The 27,500-nt window shown below is 32.7% G+C and overlaps 1 protein-coding gene across 1 annotated transcript in view; it reads right to left on the bottom strand.

Moving 5' to 3' along the window:
• Positions 1-445: 445 nt before the first annotated feature.
• The window catches only part of LOC129226232 (transmembrane protein 68-like), a 69,296-nt gene continuing 42,241 nt past the window's right edge, over positions 446-27,500 (bottom strand). The window contains exons 2-9 of the mRNA XM_054860834.1: positions 24,049-24,214; positions 22,900-23,074; positions 18,626-18,793; positions 17,723-17,916; positions 10,005-10,068; positions 7,973-8,048; positions 1,366-1,429; positions 446-713 (exon numbers count right to left, since the gene is read on the bottom strand). Of these exons, the coding sequence (XP_054716809.1) occupies positions 603-713; positions 1,366-1,429; positions 7,973-8,048; positions 10,005-10,068; positions 17,723-17,916; positions 18,626-18,793; positions 22,900-23,074; positions 24,049-24,189 (993 nt within the window). The 5' untranslated portion in view covers positions 24,190-24,214 and the 3' untranslated portion in view covers positions 446-602. The remainder of the gene's footprint in view (positions 714-1,365; positions 1,430-7,972; positions 8,049-10,004; positions 10,069-17,722; positions 17,917-18,625; positions 18,794-22,899; positions 23,075-24,048; positions 24,215-27,500) is intronic.

Raw genomic sequence — 27,500 nt, forward strand, 5'->3', positions numbered from 1 at the left:
TAGACAGAGCAGTTGCAGCCCAATATAGGACCACAATGGCAAATTTTTAATGTCCTTGGACCTTCATGGGTAAATAAATTTGAAATTAATAAATATTAAAATAAAAATGTGAACAGTTAAATTTCAAACAAAATACATAGCAATATATAAATTTATTAAATGTGAAAGACTTTTTTAGAACTAAAATTTTAAATAAATACTTTTAATAAATCACAAACAATGGAAAATTTTAACTAATGTATTGCACATTATGTAATCATAAGTTCACGATCAAGAATAAAAAATGCAAGGACACTTTTATTTTTTTTGTACATTTGTGAATAAGAAATGTAAAAAAAAAAATCATTTTTAGAAGCTAAAAATTAAGATTTTAGAAGTAGGAACTTATGTTCACATAATTCATATTCCACCTGAAAGAAACAAGAAAACGTCCAATGCATGTAAATATCAATGTCAAAATGAAAAACCGAAGATGAAAAAAGAAAAACCTTCCCACAATAATACTTTTATGAGCATGAGTGGTTGCAAACAAATTCGTTTTGAACACTTATTTAAGATGAGGATGAACATGGAATAGAAAACGAGTCCAAAAGGTTTTAAATTCACAAACTTTTCAACTTAAACAAATGCTGAATTCTTTCTAACATGCTGCGGGATATGTTTCCAGGAAGTTTTTGGTGCTTTTTTATCATTTCTTTCATTCTATCAGCAACCTGAAAGTAAAATAGTAGTTGTATAACTTTCGGGCATAATATATTATCGAATTCCGAAATTTTATAAACAGAACCAATTTTGAACAAACATCATTACAAAGGGAAACAAAGCATAACATTCTTTCATAATTTTCAGAAGACATAATTTTTTGCTGTGTATTTATTTTTTATTACCAAGAGATTTAAAATGGAAAATCGAAACATACAAATACACACTGATGTATATATATATATTTCAGTGCTGTTAAAAGTTTAGATCCATATAATGTTGTCAGCAATTAAAATACTCAGAGAGAAAAAAAGAATGGAACTAAACATATTTGCAGAGGCCAAAATCCACTTAAAAAGTTTTTCAACAACAACTTTTCAAGAGTTTTTAAAAGGGAAAATGTAAGTTAAAAGAGAAAAACTTTCTTTCTCGCCAAATTTTTCTTTTGCAAAAATTTACATGAAGTAACAGCTAAACATTCTCCACAACCAAAAACGGATCTTGAAATTAAATCAAGTAATTTTCTGAAATTAATTTGACTCAACTGGTTAAAACTCCTTCACAATCATTTAAGTTGAATAAAGTTTAATAATTTTAAGTTTAATAATTAAGTTTAATAATTTACATGTATTAAGTTTAATAATTTTAAGTAGCAAGCATTACCTTTTCTGCCATTTCCTCTGGTGTTAACTCGGGATCATAAGGAACAGGTTGTCCAACATATGTTCTAGTAACAAAAACAGGATAATTCAGATAAAAAGTAAATATTCAATTTTCGCACATTGTTCATCATGAGATCAAAATAACCCCAACCTGTTTTTGGGCAGTGGATAGGAACCACATTAATATATATATATATATATATATATATATATATATATATATATATATAAAAATAATTTGAATTTTGACATCTTGTATTCAAATTATGTTTTTTCGCAATCACGAGTGTGTGTGTAGGCGTGTTTGTGTCTGTGTGCGTATTTGTGTGTGTGTGTAGGCGTGAGTGTAGGCATGAGTGTGCATGTGTGTACGTGTGGTATGCGTGCATGTATTTGTGTGCGTGTGTATGCGTGCGTGGGTGTAGATGTGTATGTATGCGGAGTGTGTGTGTGTGTAGATGTGTGTATGTATGCGGAGTGTGTGTGTGTGTGTGTGTAGATGTGTGTATGTATGCGGAGTGTGTGTGTGTGTAGATGTGTGTATGATGGTGATGTATGCGGAGTGTGTGTGTGTGTGTAGATGTGTGTATGCATGTGTGTGTAGGCAAGTGACGCAACCTGGAGACGGTCTTCGCTAGAGGAGCAGCATCGTGAGGCCGGTCGACGGTGGTGCTGCAGAGGGAGGTGGGGGGGGGGGGCACTCAAAACTTCAAGAGCAGCTATAAAAAATAGTTTTTTGTAACATAATTTAGAAAAAAAAATCTGCAGTGAATAGAGCCTTCATAAAAAAAAGTAAAAATACACATTTGAACATTTTTCAATACTTCACATACTTATGTACTTATTTTACACATACAAAACTTTTTTAAACTTCTGACCACTATCCTATATCTGACTATACATGAACTTTCTTGTGGTGTAAACTGATTCAAAAGCGCTTTTGTCAATTGAAGATACTACCATGCACTCTTTTTATAGATAACTTTGTCAATTATGTATCAGTTTGATTAATCTTTTCATGTACCTCACAAAAAAAAAGAAAAAAAAAAAAAAAGCTTGAAAAAAAGATTGCACAAAAACAGGTTTGGGTGCACCAATCCCCATGTGCCTCAAAAGTTGTTAAGATATTTTAACACATTTGTCTTTGAGTAACTTTTCAGGGGGAAAAAAAGAGTATAGTGGGGACAATGGGGGGTGTTGCCATGCAATGCTACATTTAATGGGGTGGTTTCCTTCAGTTTTAGTCATTGAAATGGATAGAATGAGCAAAAAAAAAATAACATGGACCCCAAAAATACTTTCATTTTCCCAACAGTTTTTTTAAAATTAATTTTTAAACAAGGCGTGGTCTTGATGACGTCACAAATAGTGCACTTTGCTGCGTCTTTCTACTACGTTTCCACATTATGATAATCAAGCAGCGAATTAAAATTGCGCTCTACGCTTGCTATCAACCATATCGTTGCCAATGCACGTGAGTAAAGATGCAAATTAAATATTTTGCACTGTGAATGGCAACACTGAGTGGCATTTCATCATTTGTGATGTCATCGGCAGAAGCCGTAAACAATGAAAGCGCTTTAAGTATTTTTTTAAAAATATTCAACGTAGACAAATTTGTCAAAAAATGGTCAGATCCTATGTTTTTAGGCATGCTCTTTCAGAAAAAAATACTTTTAAAATTTTGGAAATGACCCCCATTGTAGTCAACACAGAAAGTTGGCTATACGGTAAAATATTTCGAAGAACAGCATATTTTTAATTTGCTTGATTAGTGTAACCCTTTTTTCTGTCAATTTACTGAATATTCTAAAAATGGTTTATTTTAAATAAAAGAGCTTCTTTTTTTGTTAAAAAAATATTTCAAAATTTGTTCAATTTTTTTGTAAATATCTACAATTTGTTTCAAACAAAATTTTAAAGTTTTAATTTTAACTACATGAGTGGTACATATATATTTTTACTATCACAGATACATCCTGATTATCAAGCATTCGATAATGAAAGTTGCATTTTCATACTTTATTACCCCGCATTAGCCAGCATGCAGCAAAATTTGGGGGTCAGCAGATTTTCAATAACACTTGGGGGGTTCTTTCCGGAATGCCGGAAATATTGAGGTAAGGGCAAAAAAATTAAGCTTAAAAAATAATATAATTTCTATACATATCTTATTAGTATTAATAAACAGTTTAACATTGTAGAAATATTAACTAACAATGACACTTGTTATTTCAACAAGAAAAATATTATTCAATAATGAATATTATAAAAATTAAATTAAAACTAAGCAAACATTTAAGCAGTAAGTCACCGCCCCAAACCAAGAACCCCCCATCGCCCAAACCTAAAGAAATAACTATAGCTACTCAATAAATAAAAATTAAACTTACCTCTCTAAAAGGAACCTAAAAATAGTTATTTAAGAAACTTATGAAGGAATTGCAGTAACAATGACTGCTTCTGAATTTGTTATTTTATCGACATATATAGTAGAACCTCGATTAACAGAGGTTTCTATTAAACCGAGTCAGTAATGAAGTCTATTTTTAAAAAAATATTGTAAATTCAATAAAACAAGGAATTTTTAATTTGAAAAAAAAAATATTTTCTGGAACTTTCTGTTTATTTACATGCATGTTTCAATATTTTAACTTGACATTGCAAAAAACTCAATTGACTTTCTAAAACTTAATACAGTGTGTAAAACCTGTGTAAGTTGACCGCTTGCAGTGCACTACTTTAGTGGTCAACTTAACTTAGTGGTCAACTTATTGAGGTTGAATAACATGATAAGATCTAATTCTGTGCCTGAAAATAGTGGTCAACTTAGACAGGTGGTCAACTTACAAGGGTGATCAAATTTACAGGTTTTACTGTACTTTTTTCTATTTTCATTTTTTAACTGTAAAACATCACATTTTATGCATTTATTTTCATGTTTTAAAAATATTCTACTGTATTTTTCTGGTATACATTAACAGTGGCGTAGCTAGACCCGATTTTCGGGGGGGGGGTTACTTCTTTTATATATATATATATATATATATATATATATATATATATATATATATATATATATATATATATATATATGTATAATCGCTTGGAATTTTTCCCTTTTCTTCTTTTTTTTTCTTTCTCTTCTCTCTTCTTTTTCTCTTTTTTTTTTTTTTTTTTTGAGACTAACTTTTCGGGGGGGGGGGTTTGTCCCCAAAACCCCCCCCTTAGCTACGCCCCTGTACATTAAAAAAAAATTGTGCTCTTGAGAAGTTTTTATACGAAGTTTCTATTAACCGAGATTTCTGACATACGAGGCACCAGCAGTCCCAATTAGCTCGGATAACAGAGGTTCTACTGTAATTAAATCCGACAATAATGACCTACCATAAATAACAAGCACATATTATATGCAATACACAATTTTTTCTTGCTAATATATTTTTATTCTTGATTAAACAAATTTTTTTAGACTGAAAATATCGGAATTTATTTTTTCCCTCTTACAGTGGTTTGCTTTCCGATTGGACCTGAATGGGGAAATTAACTTTTATTTTGTTGCAAAATAAATCTTGAACTATCCAGCATGCAGGAAAATTCAAAATTCCCGGTATGCTGGTCAATCTAGTTTTTTTTCACCATGCCAGATAACGCGGGGTAATACAATATCAGGATCAGTACCAAGTCTGTAATGATATTTAGTATTTGTCAACAGATGAGTTGAGAACATACATTTAGTTGCAAATAGTGAAAGTGCCAATAACGAACTTTGTGATGACTGAGAACATTCATCTTTTAAATTGCACAATAATTTCACTAAATGGCATCAATTTCAATTTCTGGGGCAAAGGATCTAGTGTGATTTCACTAAAAAAATTTGTCTAGAGCTGACTTAATTTAAGGCCGAACATTGACAATAAATGGCTTTTTAATCCACTATCGATATTGCTCAACCATTTGTTACGAAAATACTAAAATAACTCCTCGTTCAAACCTATTTTTTAAGTGACTAATTTAAACGTACTGAAAAAAAAAAAAAAGAAAAGAAAAGTTTCATGGAACCCTGAGGTTTTGCAGAACAATTAAAGAAACGCTGGCATGGAACATTCAGAAATTTTGAGGGGGAGGAGTGATTTATACTCTAAAAATTATCTTTTATTTGAGTTCTTTTGATTATGGTTTCGAAAATTGATTCAACTATTTATAAACTAGAGATATAGTTATTGTGCACCCAACCTTAAAAATAAATAAAAAACTAAAAAAAATTTATGAGAGTTCAGATGTGTCCAGGCACTTTGCATTCCTATCTTAAAACTAGCTAACAAATTTCTAAAGTGCTTTGCGTTATTCTAGTTAGCCAAATAATCAAGAAGTTAGTAGTATGAAACACTTTAGTCTTTTTATTTTCTCTTAGTTGAGTTTTCACTGCTGTTCCAGTTCTCACTTGGGGTTTTTGCATTACTCAATATTTTTTGTTTGTAAATCATTTCTGCACTATTAAGATTTCTTTAGTTTAGCATAATGTGTTAAATACATATACATAGAGATATTTAAAGTAATTCCTTAAAGCTCAAGAGCCAAATAATTCATTTGTTTGGGATTACCCCTTGTGATTAACACAAGGTGCCGATAGATTGGGTATGTTGTTCTTTAAATACCAAGATGCACCATATTAATGTGATTTATCACATGCAATGATTCTCAAACCTTTCTAAGCTTCACTAAATCATACAGTGTAAAGAATAAAAAGTCAGACTGTAATTGATGCTTCATGTATTGCAGGACAGTTATTAGTAGGCTGCCATTATGACGACATGGCATGTAGGTAGCCCACCAAAATACAACATTGTTACTGTACAAAAGGAGTTTTAGTTTTTGTATCCATAGATAGGCACAATTCATCAAAACAGGGTGTCATTGCCTTATGAGATTCAATTTCGAAATTGGATACCAACTGGCATAACCATCGAGAGATGGCGCCACTAGCCATTGATTAGAAACTCTTCAGCATACAGTAAACTCTGGATCATCGATGATAGATCATCTATCATCGGTGGTCGGTTTATCAGTAGGTCTTTTCACTATTTTTTTAAACTAGTATTAAATGCTTTTTGAACTTATGACCAGGCGCGGATCTAGAGGGGGGCCATGGCCCCTCCCAATGCCTTGTGATTGTAGGATTTTTTTTTTAAAGGAGAAAAAAACGAAAATATTATGAAAAAATAACAAAATTTAACACATGTTTTTTACATTAAAAGAAATTTCGGCCTTAATTGGGAGAGAAATTATGTCTCTCTCCTCGAAAAAGAACTATTATTCCTAAACATTTTCTCCTTCGTTTGCATCCCAACTTTAGACACTTGGACATTCTCTAAATGCTGTTGTCCTCAGAGTCACCTATTGCTCTTGAGACCAAAGAGAGCCTAAATTTGAGTATTTATGGCTTTAATTTCGAAATGTTTCGTTGGGAGAGCTCACGAATCCTCATCGCTTTATTAATACGTGTAAAAATAGCTTAAAATTAGAGTTTTAGAGCCTCTAAGGTAAAATATTTCTAGGAAGGTTGGATTCCAAACACACACACTCAATCTCCCTTTAGAATCATTCATTTTGATAAAGTTTCTCGAGAGTTTGTTCAAAAATTTTGGATGGCCCCTCCCGAAATGATCGGCTAGATCCGCCACTGCTTATGACTGTGTTACTGTTTGTTTTTAGCTTTTACATTTGTATATTTTCTACAGTCAATGTTAGTGGATTGAATGCAGCAATGTTTTTAGCTATAATTTAAATGTATGTGTGAGTGTTATTCATATTTTTTAGCTATTGTATAGAGTAGTATTGTGTATACCTATCATTTGGATAATCTCCGGTTTTCGCTAATCTGCAGTTACCGTGCCACCCTATTCCGCGGGTAATCGAGAGTTCACTACTTTTTAAAACAAAACTTATAAATGCACATAAAAGAAATAACAAATAAATAAAATAAGATGAAATATAAGTCCAAAAATAAATAAACAAATAAGTAAAATAAAATAAATAAATAAATAAGAGTAAAAACTAATAAATGTTTAACATTTTAAAGTTCCAGATGGATAACAAGAAATGGTTATGAATGCAGAATATTTCTAGAGTTATAAGACCTTTCCTTGTGAAAAAAAACATCAGAGCACACTGAATAAGTTCACATAATTTAGTAAAAACCAGCTTTATTCTATATAAGTTTTCTCTATTTACTTAGGTATACTGATGTGAAAGTTAGGTATGAAATTACCTAGGTGTACTGATTTTTAACTTAAAAACTAGCACTATTATATGACCAGAATCCTTATGTTTAGCTCTTTAACTTATCCAGATTTATGCAGAGGAGGATGCTTTATACATTTGAAAGGTATAATATAGTTCATCGTCATTACTAGGATAGGAATTATTCCAGAAAGAGAAGAAATTGTCACATAAAGAAAATATTGATTCAACAATTTTGGAACAAAAATGAAAAGTCCTGAAAATGTAGAACTTTTTAAAGAGATAGATACATTTTTAATGTAGAGAAAAGAAAAATCATTAAATTAAGGCAAAAACTAGCCAGTTAACAATTTTTATGAACTTACTTTAATTTCACCGGGAACCCGCCATAAATAGGAACTAAGGGTATTCTTGTTCGTTCATAAATGCTTCGAAGCCAATCTGGAAAAATATTCAACAATGTTAAGACATTTTTTTTTTCAAATAATAAATGCAATACATTTACATGAAGCACATTAAAGTTGAAATAATGACAAATACAGAAATTATGTAATAAATACAGAAGAAAATAGGAAGCAGGAAAACAAGATGAAGGTTTGTTCTTTGTGCTAATTACAATTTATATTAAGCTGTATTTTTCTTCTATAGTGTTTAAAATGTAAAATCAAGATTTTTTTTTTTGGAGTAAACTTTCCTTAGTAGCATTCAGGTTAATTAAATAACTGTAAAATATTATAGTAAATGGTGCGAGTTAAAAAAGCTCCCACAAACCGAGAAAGAGCGAGGAGATTCCGATTTATTCTAAAAGGGTGAGGAGATTCGACCTGTTCTTGAAGTGTTTAAAGTAAGGCACAATTTTTTTTGTTCATGATGAGAAATTATGGCCAGACGGAACAAGTAATATAAATTTTCAATGAAACTTCAGATGAATTGTTAATGATTATTAAAAGAGATAATGTACAAGACACAAAAGATCCCATCATTATTAATCCTCTCTATTACATAAAAACTAGCACTTCCTTTTTGTTTCTAAAATGCAAAACAATTATGAAAGGGAGGGGGAAAGTGATGTATTGACAGAACTTTTGATGAAAACTTTTTGAAAACATGCATACATTTGATTGTATTCACATTAAAAAGGAATACATAATGATTTTCATAAAAGAAAAAAAGTTGAATATTTTAAAAAATGCATTTCAGTGAAGTATATAACATACAGACACAATGTCATCAACACAAAACTTCATTTAGGTTATGAAAGCACTAAGTCTGCACTTAACAAAAGTTTAAAGGCTTTGAAAAGGAAAAGTATCTCATCACAATCATCACAACAATGATGAATTAAATCTAAATATAGATGGATCAAAATACTTAAATAATACAATAAGGTATATTTACCACAAACAATTTCACTAAATTATTTACACAAAAAGCAGAGCAATAGTATCATACTATTTAAACAGAGTACTAGAGTACTATTAAAAACACCAAGTGAAACCCATCAAACATTTATTAGACACCTAAAATACATTACAGTCAAATGCAAGCTGATTGCAAACCTAACACATCCCATCTAACCTCTGACTCACTCATCCTTTTTACTTTAATACTCCGAGTTGGAAAATTCCAGAGAACACTATCAGGATAAGAAAGTACATCTTATACATAGTCCCTATTCCATATTTCTTTCTTTTTTTTGTGCAATATGAAAATAAAACATAAAGTACAATATTTGAGCAAAAATAAATAAATAAATAAATAATAATAAAGCTTAAAAATTGCAAAGATTCAATAATTATTATACTAATTGAAAAAAAAACCTTGAGATGTTAGATTTTTTTTTACTACTTGCAAATACTTTATCAGACTACAATGATGCTTGTATATTGCAGGATAATACATGTTTTGCTGAATCTTCCTTAATTGATCGACTTTAGAAAATGATTTAAATCACCCTAATATCATATTGAGATATAAAAAGTATATTTCCCTAATTATTTTATTCATGTATAATAATATTTTTTGTTTACATTTAAAAAAAAGTGCTGCATTTTTTTTTTTTTTTTTTTTTTTTTGACTTGCCAAGCTTGTTATGTGTGCTGTGTAATTGCCAGGAGAATTGAGGTTTTATATGACAAGCTCTTTGTACATAATATTTTATTTTAAAAAATTCTGTACAAGTTGTTTCTTCGCATGTGTTGTGTTAATGCAGGGAAAACAGCCTGCCCTTGCCATAGTGTTAAAATGGACCCCCCCCCCCCTCTTGCATGAGAGGATACCAGAAGCAATGCAAACACAATTGCATTAAAATTTATAAGTACTGAAAATGTAAGTCTCCAATGTTTTTTACTAAATCTTCAAAGCTTTAAAAAAGCATAACAGAAGTTATTAACTTACTCTTTCCTAATTTGAGAGTAAAGAAAGCTTCTCTGATATTTTCAGTGAAGACTGGAATGATTGGCTAAAAAAATAAAAGCAATTGATTTCATTTTTTACTTATAACTTATCAAACAAGCAATATTGTAAATATATTATAAAATTCTGAAAAGTTAAACAGATTTTGCACTTAAAATTATTTTTCTTCAATGAAATGAATCGGTGATTTATGATTTCAGTATACATATAATTTTGTTTCATGTAACAGACAGTACATAAATATAGCTGAAAGTAAAATATTGAAATTGAAATTTTGAATTTATGTATACTTTAAAACATAAATTTAATTTTATAAAATATAAAATTTGTTCCTGTTAGCTTCAATGCAAGGGATCATATGTAACCGTAACCACTTTTCAAAGAAATTTCAACTACATATAAAATTTGGATAATTTCAAATAAGAATAAGTCTGCATAAAAACTGTGGGAAAAAATATTTTGGAGTTAATATAACTAAACAAAAACAAACATTATAATTTCACGACATTGAGGTTTTTTATGACTTTTGGAGCAGCCTATGTAATGCCTATGTATACCACTATGCTATGTATACCACTAGCTATGTATACCACTAGAGGGCGCCTGTGATGCAGGGAGTGTTTTTTGCTGCTAATTTGATAAGTGTTTTTTTACTATAATTTTTCATTATTACTGTCTAGTTTTAGGTTTTTTTACTTCACTTTATCATGTAATTTAGTTTTATTGTGTTTTGGGGGCTCATTTTTGCTGTTATTGTATTCTTGAAGTGTTTTTGCATTTTTTGGAGCTAAGCCTAACATGTGGTGATCTCCTGGTTTTTGATCTTGTGTGCTTTATTGGGTGTAGCAACTCTGTTTATTTACTGCTGTTTTTAGTATTTATTCTGTGTTTTTTTTTTTGCATTTTTATCTTACTGTTTTGCCTTTTGGAACATATTCACTGAGTAGAAATGGGTGTTATATGCATTATGAAAGAGGTAAAGAGTGGGAAGGGGGACAGGTGGATCTCTTGTGATTTATGTCATATGTTCTGCCTGTATAAGGGGGAAAATGAGTCTGTTTTTGAAGAGGATTATATTTGCACTAAATGTGCTGAACTCTCAGACTTAAGACTTAAGATGCTAGTTTTGGAAGCCCAGTTAGCATTAGGGTGTAAGCCAGTTGTAGAGGGTATAAATGTTCCAGAGATTCAGGGGGAAGTTTCAAATGAGGAGTTAGATTGGGAAACTAAGGGTGTAATTTTGGGGGACTCTATGGTAAGGGAGGTGGGTAACACAGTTGGGAGAGTAAAGCGTAAGGTGGCTAGGTGTTGTTTACCAGGGGCTCGGGTAAAAGACATTAATATGGTTGCTGAAAAGAAGGGAGTATTGAATAAGGAGGACATGGTTACTTTGTGGGTGGGAACAAATGATGTAGGCCACAGTAAAAATGAGGAGTTTTCTAGGGAATGGGAATCCCTGTTGGATAAAGCAACCAGCTTTTCGACGAATGTCCAAGTGGTTGGTTTGCTTCCCAGGTATGGAGTGCATAGGAGCTGGCTAAATCAACGTGCGAGGTGTATGAACTTGCTACTGAAGTCAATTTGCGAAAAGCGCAGTATCAGGTTCATTGATGTATGGAGTCACTGTAAACGGGATTGGATTGCTAGGGATGGCCTGCATCTGAGCTCTACAGGGGTCAAAATGGTTAGTGGATTAATTTTAAGGGCTTCGGAGTCAAAAAACTAAGTTGGAATGGGGGGCATGGTTCAAGCACCAGGTATCGAGAGAATGAAATGTTTTTGGGTATTGCTAGAAATGGAAATAAAGTGACAAACAAGAGTAGTAATGTTAACAATTGTAATTTAGGAAATTTCAGGGTGTTAAATAAAAGCAACTTAGGCATGCTTAAAGTTTTCTATACCAATGCTCGCAGTATTAGGAACAAGATGGATGAATTGAAAAGCATAGTTATAGATGAGAAGTTGGATGTTATCGGAATTACAGAGACATGGGCTACCGAATCTGATGCAGAGTTATTACATATTGCTGGGTATAATTTATTCAGACAGGATAGAGTAGGTAAAAGAGGTGGTGGGGTTTTATTTTATGTTAGAGACAATTTTATTTGCAATGAATTGGTCATAAATGATAAGCCTACTGATATTGATATGGTTTGGCTGGAGTTGATGAGCAGTAAGGGCATAAAGCTACGCTTTGGAAACATTTATAGGCCACCTAATTCAAACCAGGGACAAGATGAACAGATGTACCGTATTATTAGTGACATGTCTAGTAAGGGATCCGTTATCATAATGGGGGATTTCAATTTTCCGGGTATTGATTGGAATAATTTTTATCCTGGTAATGGCAAAGAAGAGGAATTTTTAAAAGTAATTGGTGACTGTTTCTTAGATCAAGTTGTAACTCAGGGAACTCGAGAGGAGGCCATTTTGGATCTAGTTTTTTGTGACATAGGTAGTTTTGTTCAGGGGTTGAGTGTAGGGGAGCATATTGGAGATAGTGATCATAACAGCATTAGGTTCCGGGTTAAATTTGAAGTGTGCAAAGATGATAATTTTAGGTTTGTGCCCAATTTCAGAAATACCAATTTTGTTGCACTTAGGCAGAGCTTGAAAGAGGTTTTCTCGTCAGGGTTGGAAAATAACGACGTAGATCAGCAGTGGACGGAATTTAAGGATAAACTTGCTAAAACCGTTGGGGACTATGTTCCATTTAGGAGAAAAGGTGTTAGTACCAAAATTTGGCCCATGTGGTTCTCCAGGGAGACTAAAGAAGCTCTTAATTATAAGCAAGCCACTTTTCGTAAGTTTAAAGAAACTGGTCAGAGTGCGGAGAGGCTCCAGTATGGTAAGGCAAGGCGAAATTTTAAGTATTTGGTACGGATTCAGAAAAGGGAATTGGAGCAAAGGCTGGCAGATGACATTGATGGGAATCCTAAGAGGTTTTTTGCTTACGCTAATTCTGGGAAAGCTCGAAACAGTCAAATTGGGCCTTTGGTTGATGAGCATGGAAATTTAATCCAAAACGATAGGGATATTGCAAATGTTCTAAATAACTTTTTTTCCAGTGTGTTTAACGATAACTGTATCTTCAACAGTTGACACTAACAAGACACAAGCTATTATACAGCTTGAGGATTTTGTATTTTCCAGGGAGGAGGTTTTATTTCATTTGAAAAAGATTAAAGCAACTAAAGCTCCAGGACCAGATAATATTTATCCAAAAATTTTAGTTGAATGTGCAGAGGAATTAGTGGATGTTATTTTGAATATTTTCAATGCTTCTTATAACTCGGGGACGGTGCCAGAGGACTGGAAGCTGGCTAACATAACGCCACTCTTCAAGAAGGGGTCTAAAGGTATTGCTGGAAATTATAGACCTGTAAGTTTGACTTCGGTGATTTGTAAGATTTTCGAAACTTTGATCAAAATTAAGATCATGATGTTCTTAGAGACTAATAGTCTGTTGACTAGTTTGCAGTATGGTTTCAGGAAAGGTAAATCCTGTACTACTAATTTATTGCATTTCTACGACAAGGTTACCTCAGCTTTAGATAACAAAAAATGTGTGGATGTTGTTTATATTGATTTTCAAAAAGCTTTTGACAAGGTACCGCATGTTGCTCTTCTCAGCAAGTTAGCTGACATTGGAATAGGAGGAAAAACTTTACTTTGGGTTAGAAATTGGCTTACTGGTAGGAAGCAAAGAGTAGTTGTGAAAGGAAATCATTCTAATTGGAGTGATGTTTTAAGTGGGGTTCCTCAGGGATCAGTTTTAGGGCCTCTTTTGTTTATTATATTTATGAATGACATCAATGAAAATATTTCTGGAAGCATGAATTGTTTTGCTGACGATGTAAAAGTTATGGGGATTGTCGAAAATGAAGAACAAGTAAAACAGCTGCAAGAGGATTTAGATCATATTACTAAGTGGGCAGATAAATGGGGTATGGCAGTAATGTAGGGAAATGTCAAGTGCTACACTTAGGTCATGGAAATAAGCGTATGAGATATCGTTTACAGGGTTCAGTCATAAATCAGGCAGAAAATGTTATGGATCTGGGTGTCTTTATAAATCAGGACTTCAAGTTTAGTCAACAGTGCAGTATTGCTAGTAACAAAGCGAACAAAATGCTTGGGTTCATCAATAGATCTATTTCAAACAAATCTAAGAAAGTTCTTCTGCCTTTATATAGGAGTTTAGTAAGACCTCATTTGGAGTATGCTGTTCAGTTTTGGTCGCCTTATCTGAAGAAAGATATTTTTGTATTGGAAAGGGTTCAAAGAAGGGTAACTAAATTAGTAAGGGGACTCTCAGATTTAGATTATGATACCAGACTTAATAGGCTTAACATGTATAGCCTGGAGCAAAGGAGAGTCAGAGGGGACATGATTCAGTTATTTAAATTTATCAAAATGAAAGATGTAAATGGATTAAATTTTTGCGAGGAAAGCAGGACAAGGGGTCATTGTTTTAAGCTATTTAAATCTCAGGCTAACTTGGAAATCAGGAAAAACTACTACTTTAGCAGGGTCGTGGGCACTTGGAATAGCTTACCGGAAGAGGCGGTAATGAGCAAGGGAGTGGATAGCTTTAAGAGGGCCATAGATCTTCATTGGGGACTAATTAATTGACTAGGACCAGCCTAGCTGGGCCCAGTGCCTGTTGCTGGTCGTCACATTTGTATTTGTATTTGTATAATTAAGAAACTTATCTTCTTCTCATAAAACACATGGAATAGTTCAAAAGTTCTTGATTAAAGATTTATATTCTACTTCTTTCATGCAGGAAGGAAGAACTTGTCAGGCAAAATAAGATCAATTCCCCAATATCTAAAATATATTTTCTTGCAAATAAATGTAAAGAAAAATATGTACCAAGTCAAAGTTTTCAATATACCATGAGCTTTCTTCACATAGTGTGGGAAAATGTTTAACAATGAGTCTATTCCAGATCAGCCTTCAACTTCTCCGACTCTCTCAGAGGGCTTAAATCCATTATTATAAGTAACTTATGAAGGTTTATTGTAAAAAAATACAACTAAAGCTACAATTCATTCCCACCCAGCAAAACTACCGGAGGCAATCAAAGATCCAGGGAAAATTATTATAAATTAATCTATTTGAATCCATTTGGCAACAAAGGACAGATTAAATATTGCGATCCTGCTATAGCAAAAAGGAAAGAATGCAAAGCCAAGTACAAAGAGTTGAAGGGTTATCATCACTTGATAGACAAAAGGAAGGGGGAAAGCAGTAATAAGTTACGAATATTCTAAGGGATGACAAAAGGAACAGGCTGAAGAATAAAAACAGTAAACTCCAAATTATACGCGGGATGCTTATCTACTGTGCAAATCATCTGCAGTCTATCACTCTTAAAAAAAAGGGGGAGGGGAGATGAAGAACTTAATGTAGACAAATGCAACATAAAAAGTGCAAAATTCATTTCTAGACAAGTTCTCTTATCTCTTTTTCTTCCTTCTCTTCCTATGACTCCAACCCTTCCAAGCTCACCAAAACCAGATGAGTTGAAACTTGATTCCTACACTAGACTGCTTACCACATTTTGATCTGCACTCAGGCCTGTATCTGCGTACCCACAGACCCCGCAATGTGGGGTCCACACACTTAAGGGGACCAAGAAATTGGGGAAAAAACCCCCCTAGCATTAAGACTTATTAACATTGTAAATATGCACTGCTGGCCTCTGGGGAGACCCCTACAGATTTTGCTGCAGGGGGCCCAAAATTGCCTGTCTGCACAGCTAGCTGAAACCTTATTTTTATATTTACACTATTTACAAGCGTAAATGAGTGACCGGACCGAAAGAATTTCCCTCCCCTTCCCTATAACATTTTGGTGAACCCTAGCTTGATCTACTTCAGTTAATCTGTTTGTAGGATTTGCTCACATATGTGTGTAAGCCATTTGTAATAATGAGCGATCCTTTTTGGCTTTTACAAACACAGTTATTGTTCTTAGCTGTAGTTTAAATGTATGTAAGTTTATTGAATTTTTTTTTCAAACTTTTGCATACGCTAATATTGCTTTTTACCAGTGGCGCACACAAGGGAAGGATCCAGGGAGTCCGGACCCCTCCCATGGCCCTTGAGTTTTTTTAATTGACTAGAACTGACTGTGATATAAAGGTAACAATATTTTCAGATTTAATAAATGAAAAATAAAATTTTATCTATCTTTTCCTACAAAATTGAACTGTATGTGAACATAAAGTGTTCTAGAATGATGAATTTGCTTCGCTGTTTTAATTTTTAACTATGAGAAAAGTAAATACACTCATTCTTATGCTTTCTGGTATTTTAATTAAGTATTTGTTATTCATAAATTTATTTTATTAACTAATGCTCAGTAATTATTCAATATTCTTTTTTTTAAATATTTTTTTCTTTGTTCCCGACAATCGACAAAATCAAAAGAATACGTTGGCATGTGTGTTAGAGTATGATGAGAATGGTGGATCTTCGATCCTGGATCCCCCCTTGAAGAAATTCCTGTGTGTGCCACTGCTTTTTACTTATTTGTCCACTATTCACCAAGGGTGCTCATATACAAAATTTTAAGGGGGGGGGGGGCTGAAAAATTTTCTCCATGGTTTAGCAGAATATTTTCCCCATGGAAACCGATTTCAGTACAGATTAGAGATATTCTAGTTTGACATTTTTAATAACTTATTCATTAATGGCTGGAAAAGAAATTTTTATACATTTTTGCAAAGACAAAAGCACTAAAAGCAAGGAGGTTCTCATTTCTAAGGGGGGGGGGGAGGTTGAACCCCCACTTGCCCCCCTATATGAGCGCCCTTGCTATCCACCAAATTTGCTTATCCTGGGTTACTGTCTCACCTATTTAGTGGGTAATCAGGAGTTTACTGCAATGGAATTTGAAACTGGGCTAAGAAGCTGTGGTTTTAAGGACATACATTTATTTTTTACCCTGGGGGCACAATAAATTTTAAAAAATGCTATCTCAAAAATTTCCCAGACTTTTCCAGGTTAAGGGAGTAGACACCATGTTTTAATAATGCAGAAGACTTAACAGAAAATAGGAGTTCATTTCATTTGAGCAAGAAATTCAGGAGTTACATTCATGATAGTTAGTGATTTTTAAATTTACACATAAATAACTAAAAAATCTCTCCATTTAATGGGGTCGTTTCCAAAATTTTAAAAGTGTTTTTTTTCTGAAAGAGCATATTTAAAAACATAGGACTTGACCATTTATTAAATAATTTGACTAAGTGCAATATTTTTAAAAAATTACTTTAATCGGTGCGCTTTCATTGTTTAACGCTTCTGCCGATGACATCACAAATGATGAAATGCCATTCATTGTTGCCATTCAGAAGAGCACAATATTTAATTCGCATCTTTACTCACCTGTACTGGCAACGATATGGTTGATAGCACGCTTAGAGGCAATTTTTAATTCACTGCTTGATTATCATAACGTGGAAACACAGTGAAAGATGCGCTAAAGGACATCATAAAGACCACGCCTTGTTTGAAAAATCGGACATTTTAAAAAACAAATTAAAAAATAACTGTTGGGGAAAATGAAAGTATTTTCTGGGTCCTTGTTTTTTTTTTTTGCTTATTCTATCAATTTCTGTGTCTAAAAGTAGTACTTTTGACTGAAGGAAACTACCCCATTGTATGAAAAATGAGAATTCTACCAACCACTTTAGCTTCCATGGCAACTCTAGCAAAACCTATCCTTTTACCCCAGATTAAGGGATAGCTTTCATCTCCAAATAAAGCTTCTCTAACACCACCGGGTGCAATAGCCAGAAGATTTCCTTTTCTCAATATGTCTGCACAGGTATCAATTGTCCCAGGGTAAATTTGAAAGCAGTCAATAAGAGCATCAAATCCTGAAATTGAAAATTTTGGATTTCATTAGTGCATTTAAAGTTTACAACAATTTAAGAAAATAATTAGTTGATTTCAGTATGACACACATGACTTCAAACTCTTTTGTAAAATTGTTACAAACAAATCTTCAGAAAGAAACTAAGTGTAAAAATTTTGTACAATGATTTATTCAAACAAAATTGCTCCTAATATATTTGCTAAAATACAAATGTGACGACCAACAACAGGCTCTGGGCCCAGCTTGGCTGGTCTTAGTCATTTTATTAGTCCCCAATGAAGATCATTGGTAATTTTTTTTTCATGTAAGGATTATAATGACCACCCTACCCCTTCCCCAGATGAATTCAGGCTGCTCTAGGGCAAAAGAAATTTTCTTTAAAATGTGTCTTACGGCAATTCTATGAAAACATGATAAGATACTGTTAAGTCTCACAACATTATTATTAAAAAAAGTTACCCCCCCCCCCCCCCAAAAAAAAATCATTAACTGCTACTAAGAAAAATTAGCACCAATTTTGAAAACAAAATCTAACAGTGTTTTAATATCAAAAAATAGAAATGATAAAACTGTTTTTGATTCCAAAAGTTTCTACTTCTGGACTAAACTTTGAAAGGGGATGTAAAGCTTTGAAATAACATAAAAAAATAGTTTTTCATAATTCCTTAAACAAAATTAAAATATAGATATGAATGAAAAATACAACTTACCAGGGACTTTAAAAAGAAATCTATCGCCAACGGCACATATCAGACGATTTTTGTGAATAATAGTTTTTGAAAGAAGATAATACCAATCAACTGGCATGGCACCATGATAAAATACAACTAATGCAGGCCCTTCACTAGGAATATTCTCCAAGCCTTCAATATCGTAACCTAAACAAGAAAAAAGTCAATTATAGCCATATAGAAAATTTTGAACCATTAAGATTTATGCTTTTTCAAATTGAATGCTTTTTTTCAAAGAAAGTAATACAAATAATAGAAGAAAGATTTGAATAATGCATTTAAAATTAAAGTAAAAACGATGGACAAAACTTGGAGTTTTCTTCAACTTAAAACATATCAATTTTTTTTTTTTTTGAAAGTCTGTTTTTATCTGAAAGATCATTACATATTTCTTTCCCCCCTTTTTTTTTCTTGAGAAAAGAACAATTTCTTATGAAAATTTGGCATCCAAATTAAATCTTAAGGGTCCTGAAAAACCTAGTAACTACTATCGAAAAAAAATTTTAGTAACCCCCATGTACCTTCAGCGAAATATAAGGAACCATCAATTAATCATTCATCAATTTTTGGAAGTTTTTTTTTCACTTCTTGGTTCTAAATTTATGTAGCATGTTCAACTTCATTTACTTTTGAAGTACAGGATGAGGGAGGGGGATAGACAAGTTGTGTGTGGCTAATAACAAGCAACACCATGAATGGACTTAAGAGTGCATGAAAAATACATTAATAGTGAAAAGTTTGTAATCACACATTCTTGTATAAAATCTATACTAATAATATAAAGCTGAAGAGTGTTTAAACACGCTAATCTCAGGAACTAATGATTTGAATTGAAAAATTCTTTTTGTATTGAATATCCATTTATTGAGGAAGGCTATTCAATACAAAAAGACTACATTTTTAAAAAAATCAGATTGACCGAAATATTAGGTAATGGGGTCGTTTCCAAAATTTTAAAAGGATTTTTTTCTGAAAGAGCATGTTTTAAACACATAGGATCTGACCATTTTTTAAATAATTTGTTTAAGTTTAATATTTTTAAAAAATGACTTAAATCAGCGCGCTTTCAATGTTTATGCGTCTGTCCAATGACATCACAAATGATGAAATGCCATTCTGTGTTGCCATTCATAGAGCAAAATATTTAATTCACATTTTTACTCACGTGTATTGGCAACAATATGGTTGATAGCAAGCGTAGAGTGCAATTTTAATTCGCTTCTTGATTATCATAATGTGGAAACATGATAGAAAGATGCGGCAAAGAGCATCATTTTTGACGTCATCAAGACCACGCCTTGTTTCAAAAATCGGACATTTTACAAAATTAATTAAAAAATAACCGTTGGGAAAATTAAAGTATTTTCTAGGTCCATGTTATTTTTTTTTTCTGCTTATTCTACCAATTTCAGTGACAAAAAGTACTACTTTTGACTAAAGGAAACAACCCCATTGCATATTAAATTTTTAATTAATTGTTTAGTTCTATAAATTCCTAATAGATGGTAAATTTAGTTCTATTAATATCTAATAGATTGCGGGGTAAATTTAGTTTTATGAATTCCTAATAGATGGCGGGGAAAGAAAACTCATCGAGAGGACCCTGGCTGACAGCGTCAATAGCTGCAAGGAACCATACTGTGCGGCTCAGACGCTATGCTACTGTGGGACTGTTAGGGTCAGAGAACTGATTTTTGAATGCGTTTCTTTTTTCGATATTCAGGTACATAATTTGATTTTGTAGGATTTTTCTATTGGGTTTTGTTTTCCTCATTTCTTCAACCTTTGTTTTTGTTCTTATAGTTGAAGATAGTTACTTGTTTAAGTAAATAATTTTATTTGTCGTATTATGCGATTGTTATTATTCTTTATATAACGCTTTTATTACAGTATTGTTTATTTGGCGAAATATTTTAAATTGCAGAAAAAAACCCCCCGCTTCACTTGCTAAAGGGCAGTGTTATGGTAGCTTGGCTTGTTAAGCGATGAACTATAAAGTTGAAGGATTATTTTGAGTTTTAAAGATACTGTTAATCTTTTCATGTGTTTTGGTGAATAGTCCAAAGAGCCTTTTAATAGGGTTTTTGAAAAGGTGTGTATGCATTTCAGTTGAAGAAAAATGATCATTTCACATCAGAAAGGGGAGGGGTATGTGGATTTTTTTTTTATTCAACAGACTTCCTTTAAATTCTTAGCACAGGTTTTGCCGTGCGGGTAATGCTAGTTTTTAATAAAACTCAAGTAATACAGTAATTCATTTCATTTTCAATTTCATCCTCTTTCAGTAGCTATAAAAGCACTTAAATGCATGCATCCTTACTGTATCAATTGGTTGTTAGTCTGAGTATGCTTTTTGATGGTATCAAAATGTTTGGATTTATGTACTGCAATAGTTGTTTTAATACTAAATTTCACAATACAAAAATGGTGATTCTCAACAGACTTTAGGCCGGTTAGGCTGATTCTAGTCAATGTATCAATCTGCAATGAGTATCAAGAGTTCTTTTAAAACTATTAACTCCATTAGAAGCAACCATCTGCTTCTGGTAAACAATCTGACTGTCTACAACTTTTAATGCAGTAGTAATTTTTCCTAATTTCAAGATTAAACTTTGCTTGAATTTTTTGAGTTGTGCATAAAGTATAAAAGGGCTGTCCAACTGGCGGCCTGCCAACTTATATACCTATATTGTGCGCCCACATCGATGTTGACATTCCTGTCCTTGTAAAGAAGGCAGATCGGCCTCAGTTTTCCCATTAAAATATAAGCAAATTGTTTTATAATCCTTCTGTTTCATTGTTTCATAATTAATAATTCAACTATTAATTGTTATTTAATAAGAGGTAAGAGGTTATTGTTCAACTTTTTCAAACTGTGGCCCGCCAGGTGATCAGAGCCCGGAATTCTGGCCCGTGGGTTCATCGCAGTTGGACAGCTCTGAAGTGTAATAAAAGTACATGTTTGTTTGTGTGTTGTGGATATGAACTCGTTCATTTTTGAAGGTGGAGAAGGGATATAAAATAGTCAGCATAATGTTTCCTTTTTAAAAGAAAAACCAATTTTTGCCCAATACCAAAACAACTGGCTACATTTTGATGCTAGAGATTTATCAATGTCAATTTTAGTATGTACATTTGTAAACAAAAAAAAAAAACTGTTTACAGAACATAATTTACCAAACTTATATTTTCAATTTTTTTTTTTAAATCACTTTCTATTTCCTTAAAAAAGAATTTAATATAATTCAATATTTCTGATGCTTTGTTTTAATATGATTTGACCTTTACAACCTCATTTTAGTTCTTATTTATTGTTTTCTGAGAGAGTAATTTTCATTCTAGAAATTGTTAATCTCAAGTATGAAAATTACTTTTATAAAACAAATAAGTTTTACACTCATGTGAACAAAATGAAATAAGTCTTTCAGCTATTCTGTCACCTTTTACCACCTGTTTAAAACAGATTTAAATGAAACATCAAAAGATATATTTTTAAAAACGTGGCAACACAAATTTCTATTCTAGATGACACCAGTGCCTAGAACGATGTAGAAGAAAATCAATTAGCATTTTGATGCTATTATCCCAATAAATGCACGAACATGAATCAAAAGGTTCTTTGCAGAAAGGCTCATAATTGATAAATTGACAATAAGTGGGGGGGGGGGACATGTAACTACACAATTTTGCTAAAATTGCCAGTATAGATTAGCACAATATTTTTTAAAAAAAACATTAAGTCAGAGAAAAAAGAATTAAAGGGCCATTCCACAGATTTGTTCCACAAATGACAGTGCAAATATTTCATTAAAAAAATAACTATATCTCATTAAAAATATTAAAGTTTTAATAATTAGTTACAAAATTTTAATATTTAAGAAGTATGTCTGATTTAATTATTAAGATTATTACTTTTTAATAAAATATATGATCTTCTGGTGCAGAGCAAAATGACGACTTTTTTGAGAAATGGCTTTAAGAGAAATACTGAATATTTAATATCAACTAAAGTGAATTGAATAACCCATACAGAATATTCTCATTGACACATGGAATGTTGAGGAAAATATGGCATTATATACTCTTATCGATGGATGTAAAATTTAAATGGACTTGAAGAGAATGTTTTTATTTCACTTTAATATGAAAGAAAAAAGAATTTCTTATTGATACATGTTACATTGAAATGGACCTTGAAGAAATTTATTTTTACATTAACATTTCATATAAATATGAAAGAAAAAAGAACTTACCATACCAAAACCTTGAATGTGCATCCCATACATAGGCCAAAATAGCTCTTGCAGTTTCCCAACACTTCGGTGTAAAGGTGTAGCCATTTATTTTATAATAATATCGATATGCTTTCAAATAAAGTGCAGATATGTACACTAATGTTAACATAACAAATGGCAATAGAAGCGTGATCTGGAACAAAGAAAGAAACTATTATGAAAATCAAGGTATTGATTTTTCATTTTTAATGAATTAAATATCTCTCAAATACGGTACGGACTATTAAATACGATAGAGTCCTGCTATAAAGTGCAGTATGAGAGACATATTTTGCATTCCGCATCTTCATATGTATAATAGCGAATGATCGAGTAATGCTCCTGGCGTCATCAACAATGAAACTTGTTCCACAGCATAATTTGATAGTATCTTTTGGAAATGTTTGACAGGAAAGGAAATGCTTTATTTTGACAAGGCTGAACTGGATCTGGTTACTTAACTGCTTTACTGGTAAGACTGTCATTTCAAGGGAATGAAGAAACGAAAAAGTGGTCAACAATGAACGCTATCTACTGGTGTTTAGGGTTCATTCACTGGAGTTAGGGTTAAAATTTCAACTATCGAAATATCACCAAACAGGCAATGGGGCTGTTTCAATCAGCAGGGCTGGATTTAGGGGAGGGCAGGCGGGGCTACTCCCCCGGTGCCTCCACAACAAAGTGGCTCTAACAATAAAATTTTTACAAAATATTCTAACTTTCACGGGTCAGGGGATGTATTTACAATTAAAGTGCTAATCGAAAATATTGGATATATACATATATATCAAAATATTCGGATATATATAAAAGTATCAGATATTTTCGGAAATATGATGATCTTTTTGAACCCTGATGAGGGGCCTCCACTCCTTTGTTGCCCCGGGGCCTCCACACTTCCAAATCCGCACCTGTCAATCAGTCAAAAGTACTAATTTTAGTCACTGAAGTTGATAGAATGAACCAAAAAAAAAAAAAACATGGAGAGATAAAAATCTCTTATTTTCAAAATGTTTAATTTTTAATTAATTTTTTTAAAATATACGCTTTTTCAAACAAGGTTGTATTACAAGGAATAAATATATTGAACAAATTAGTTAACATGATATGACCAAATAAATAACTTACAGTGATTGGAGTGATTGCTACGACAGTCCATATGACTACTTGATGCTGGAAATACCAATTTACTAGGTCTCGACCAAGAGCTTCATATGTGGCATTGCTGTACAAATTGTTCATATACAATAAGCTCTCATCTTCTGCCATTTTTCTTTTGCTACAAAACGTTCAGCTGCAAAAGAAATGGTAAAATTTAATATGCTTCAAAACTCTTTAACACATTATCAGAAAATGAGAAAAGACACTGAAATGAAATAAAAAAAGTTAAAGCTTTAAAAAAAGAAAGAAAAGAAAAAGTCAAGGCTACTGGCCTATAATCGCAATTATTAAAATATAGGTCAAAGATAGCCCAAAAAATTCTGGAGCACATCACTCATTATCTTGATAACATTAGAATGCGACTAAAATAACTTCGCCAAACTTATCTCGAAATTTGATAAATAGATGACCCCGGAAATACTCAAGTGCATAAATTGATGTTGAACTCTGTCAAGGAAGTAGTTTTTAACAATGTATCAATGATTACAAAAAATTTGTAAAGTTTTTCAATGTAAAGAAAAGTGACCTCATTTCAGATAAAACATCAAAACGTGTTTTAAATAGTTGAATGTTCATAACTTCCCTATTGCTTACAGACTTATGCTTAATATTATCATCATTAAAGTGAATTTTAGTTAAAGAAGAAGAAAATAGTAACTTAACATAGAGTGGCAAGAAATAAACCTTAATTGTAAATCATACGAAAAATCAGTAATTAAAAGGAATTTCTGTCGCATATTGCTTAGGAAAAGTTTTACTGTATATTTTATTTTAATACATTTGCTTCTAGTTGTATTTTAAACAACAGGAATACATTCAATAGTTATTATTTATTTTCCAAAAAACTAGATTTTACAATGAAGAATTAAGTAGAAAACTGCTGAAAAAAGAAATTAAATTCATGCATTTCGTAAAAAAAGTAAATTGAAATACCAAAAAGATAATTTTTTGAAGATTAAAATGTAAAGTGACCATAAAATACCAAAATATACAAAGTTCAATTGAAAAGGACTGAAACTTTTTAAATGTAAACAAACGCCGCCATGCTATTTAAATGACAGGACAGCATTTTTCACGCAGCTTCTAAACTACGAAACATTTGGAGCACATAGTACATGGAATGCGCGCATAGAAATCGGTCTTTTTTTCTTTTTTTTTTTTTTTTCAGCGAGTGGTGTGGGGCCTTAAAAGCTCTTTTGGAAGTTTCCGTCCCACTTCCTCCCGTCGCAAGATCCTGCTGTAAAAAATTATGTATGATTTTTTTTTCTTTTTAATTAATTTGACCTTTTTTTTTTCTTTTTAATTTTTTCTAGGTTTTGGTGACCGTCACTATTCGCAACTCCAGAGCTTGAATATGCTATCTTGCGGTGATTAACAATACTAAAGAAAAAGGTAAAATATTCCACTCCACGTGTTTTCTATGGGGTAAATTACGGGCTTCAGATAGTTTGTGATGTAATGTATTTTCAGAAGAATAGAAAAGAAAGCTTCCCACAAACACGATGAAAAATTACTGTTATTCACTAAAAGCGTCAAAGCAAGTTATAATTTACGGCGTGTGTTGTTTCACCTTTTTCATCCGCCATTAGACAGTGGCTGCAGCGCCCCCTATAGTTTATTGGAGTTGTGAATAGCGGCTGAAAGAGGTAAAACAAACAAATGCCGTAGTTTATAACCTGTTTTTAAACTTGAATGACAGTAATGTTTCATTGTGTTTATGGGGGGGGGACATTGAACTCTAAAAAACGCAATTGTACTTTTTTTTAAAAAAAAAGGGAGAGGTTTCCCGCCAGAAATTATTTGAAATTGAGGTTTCAGAGAGAGAGAAAAACATTGCACATTATGTTAACCGAAGTTAGGGGGAAAACGGACTGACAAGTTAGAAAAGAGCTGGTACATGGAATATCCAGGGGGGATCATGGCGGCGCAGATTGCGCCATTAAAATTTTCATAGGGGGTTACTTTGAGGGGTATTTTTTTCTCTTTTTGGGGGGGGGGGGGTAACGCTCTTAGGGGGGTGATATTTATGGGGATGCGCTCCCCGTGGAAACAAAACATTATGGTTCTCGGAACAATAAAAGACTTAATCATGCCAAGTTATTGCTTTTATTTAAACTATTTTTCCTAAGTCTTAAAAAAAATTTTCATGAGCAGAAACTTTTTACTGAATTATCGTGCGTTCTTTTAAATTTCCTTTTCATTTTTTACCAGGGTTTAAAGAGCGCGTCCCATCCTTTGCATGCGCCAGAAAAAAAAAAACTTTCCTCTCTCCTATAAAATTACCATAATGTGACTTACTTCCTTCAGGCTCTGAGGTACAGAAATATGATTAGTAAATTTCTGTTTTTATTTATAAGTAGCAACTTTATAATACACTTCATATTTTAATGAGTGATTTTGCTTTTAAATTTTTAGACTTTCATTTCTTTTGCTGTTTTATAACTGAGATTGCAGTAAAAGAATTGATTGAAAAAAATTAAAATTAGTTTGAATTTTGAGATCTTGAATTGAAATCATGTTTTTCGCAATCACGAATTGCGGTAGGATCCTACTCGTTGGGTTTCTTGTTTCTACTAATGGCTAGTATTGTAACTATAATTTGAATTCAAGACGTCGAAATTCAAATGAATGTCAGGGGCTGGATGCTGGATACTATTTTCAAGTCAAGGATTGTGTAAAGTGGAGAAGGCCGTTTATAAATAATTCGATTCTGGAGGCACATGGACGCCACAGCCCAGGGGATGGGACATGCTTGCGGAGGCCCGTGGACCAGAGGACATGGACGCAGACCATGAATAATTAAAATGGCTGATTCTCGACAAGATTGTCAAAATAACAAGAAGAGATTTAGCGGCAGTGCTTCTTCTGGGTCGTCGATATCAGAAATAAATGTTATATTTTACTTAAAAGATTGACTTTTTCTAATCTGAACGATTAACTTAAAATAAAATATGTGTGCAAAATCAACGTTACCTTTTCATCACTAACATGAACCCAGGGCCGGATACGCGATTTTTCCGAGCCGGGGCAAAGTTGGAAACTGCCTTCCCCATATCTTCCTTTAAGTTTTCAATCCAGTTGAAACGCAAAAAGCCCACAGAAATAGGGTGAATTTGTTATCCGAGGCAAGGGCCCCCGGCTTGCTCCCCTTTAGATCCGACACTCCATCAACAACCACACACAGTTCAACTGCTTTAGAGCATTAATGCCTTTTTAATCTGAAGAAATTTGCATACAGTCAGTGGCGGATCTAGAACTCGAGCGAGGGGGGGGGGGGGGGGGTGGCGGCTAACCTAGGTCCAAGTGAGGAGTCAGTTTTAAAGGGTCTTTTTTTTTTCGTTTTTCCAGGCACTCTTAATCTTTGAGGGGGGGGGGAGACACTGTTGTTTAAACAGTATGGAATTCAGTAGGGGTCCATT

This window comes from Uloborus diversus, chromosome 1 (genome assembly GCF_026930045.1).
Source record: "Uloborus diversus isolate 005 chromosome 1, Udiv.v.3.1, whole genome shotgun sequence".
NCBI lineage: Eukaryota > Metazoa > Arthropoda > Arachnida > Araneae > Uloboridae > Uloborus > Uloborus diversus.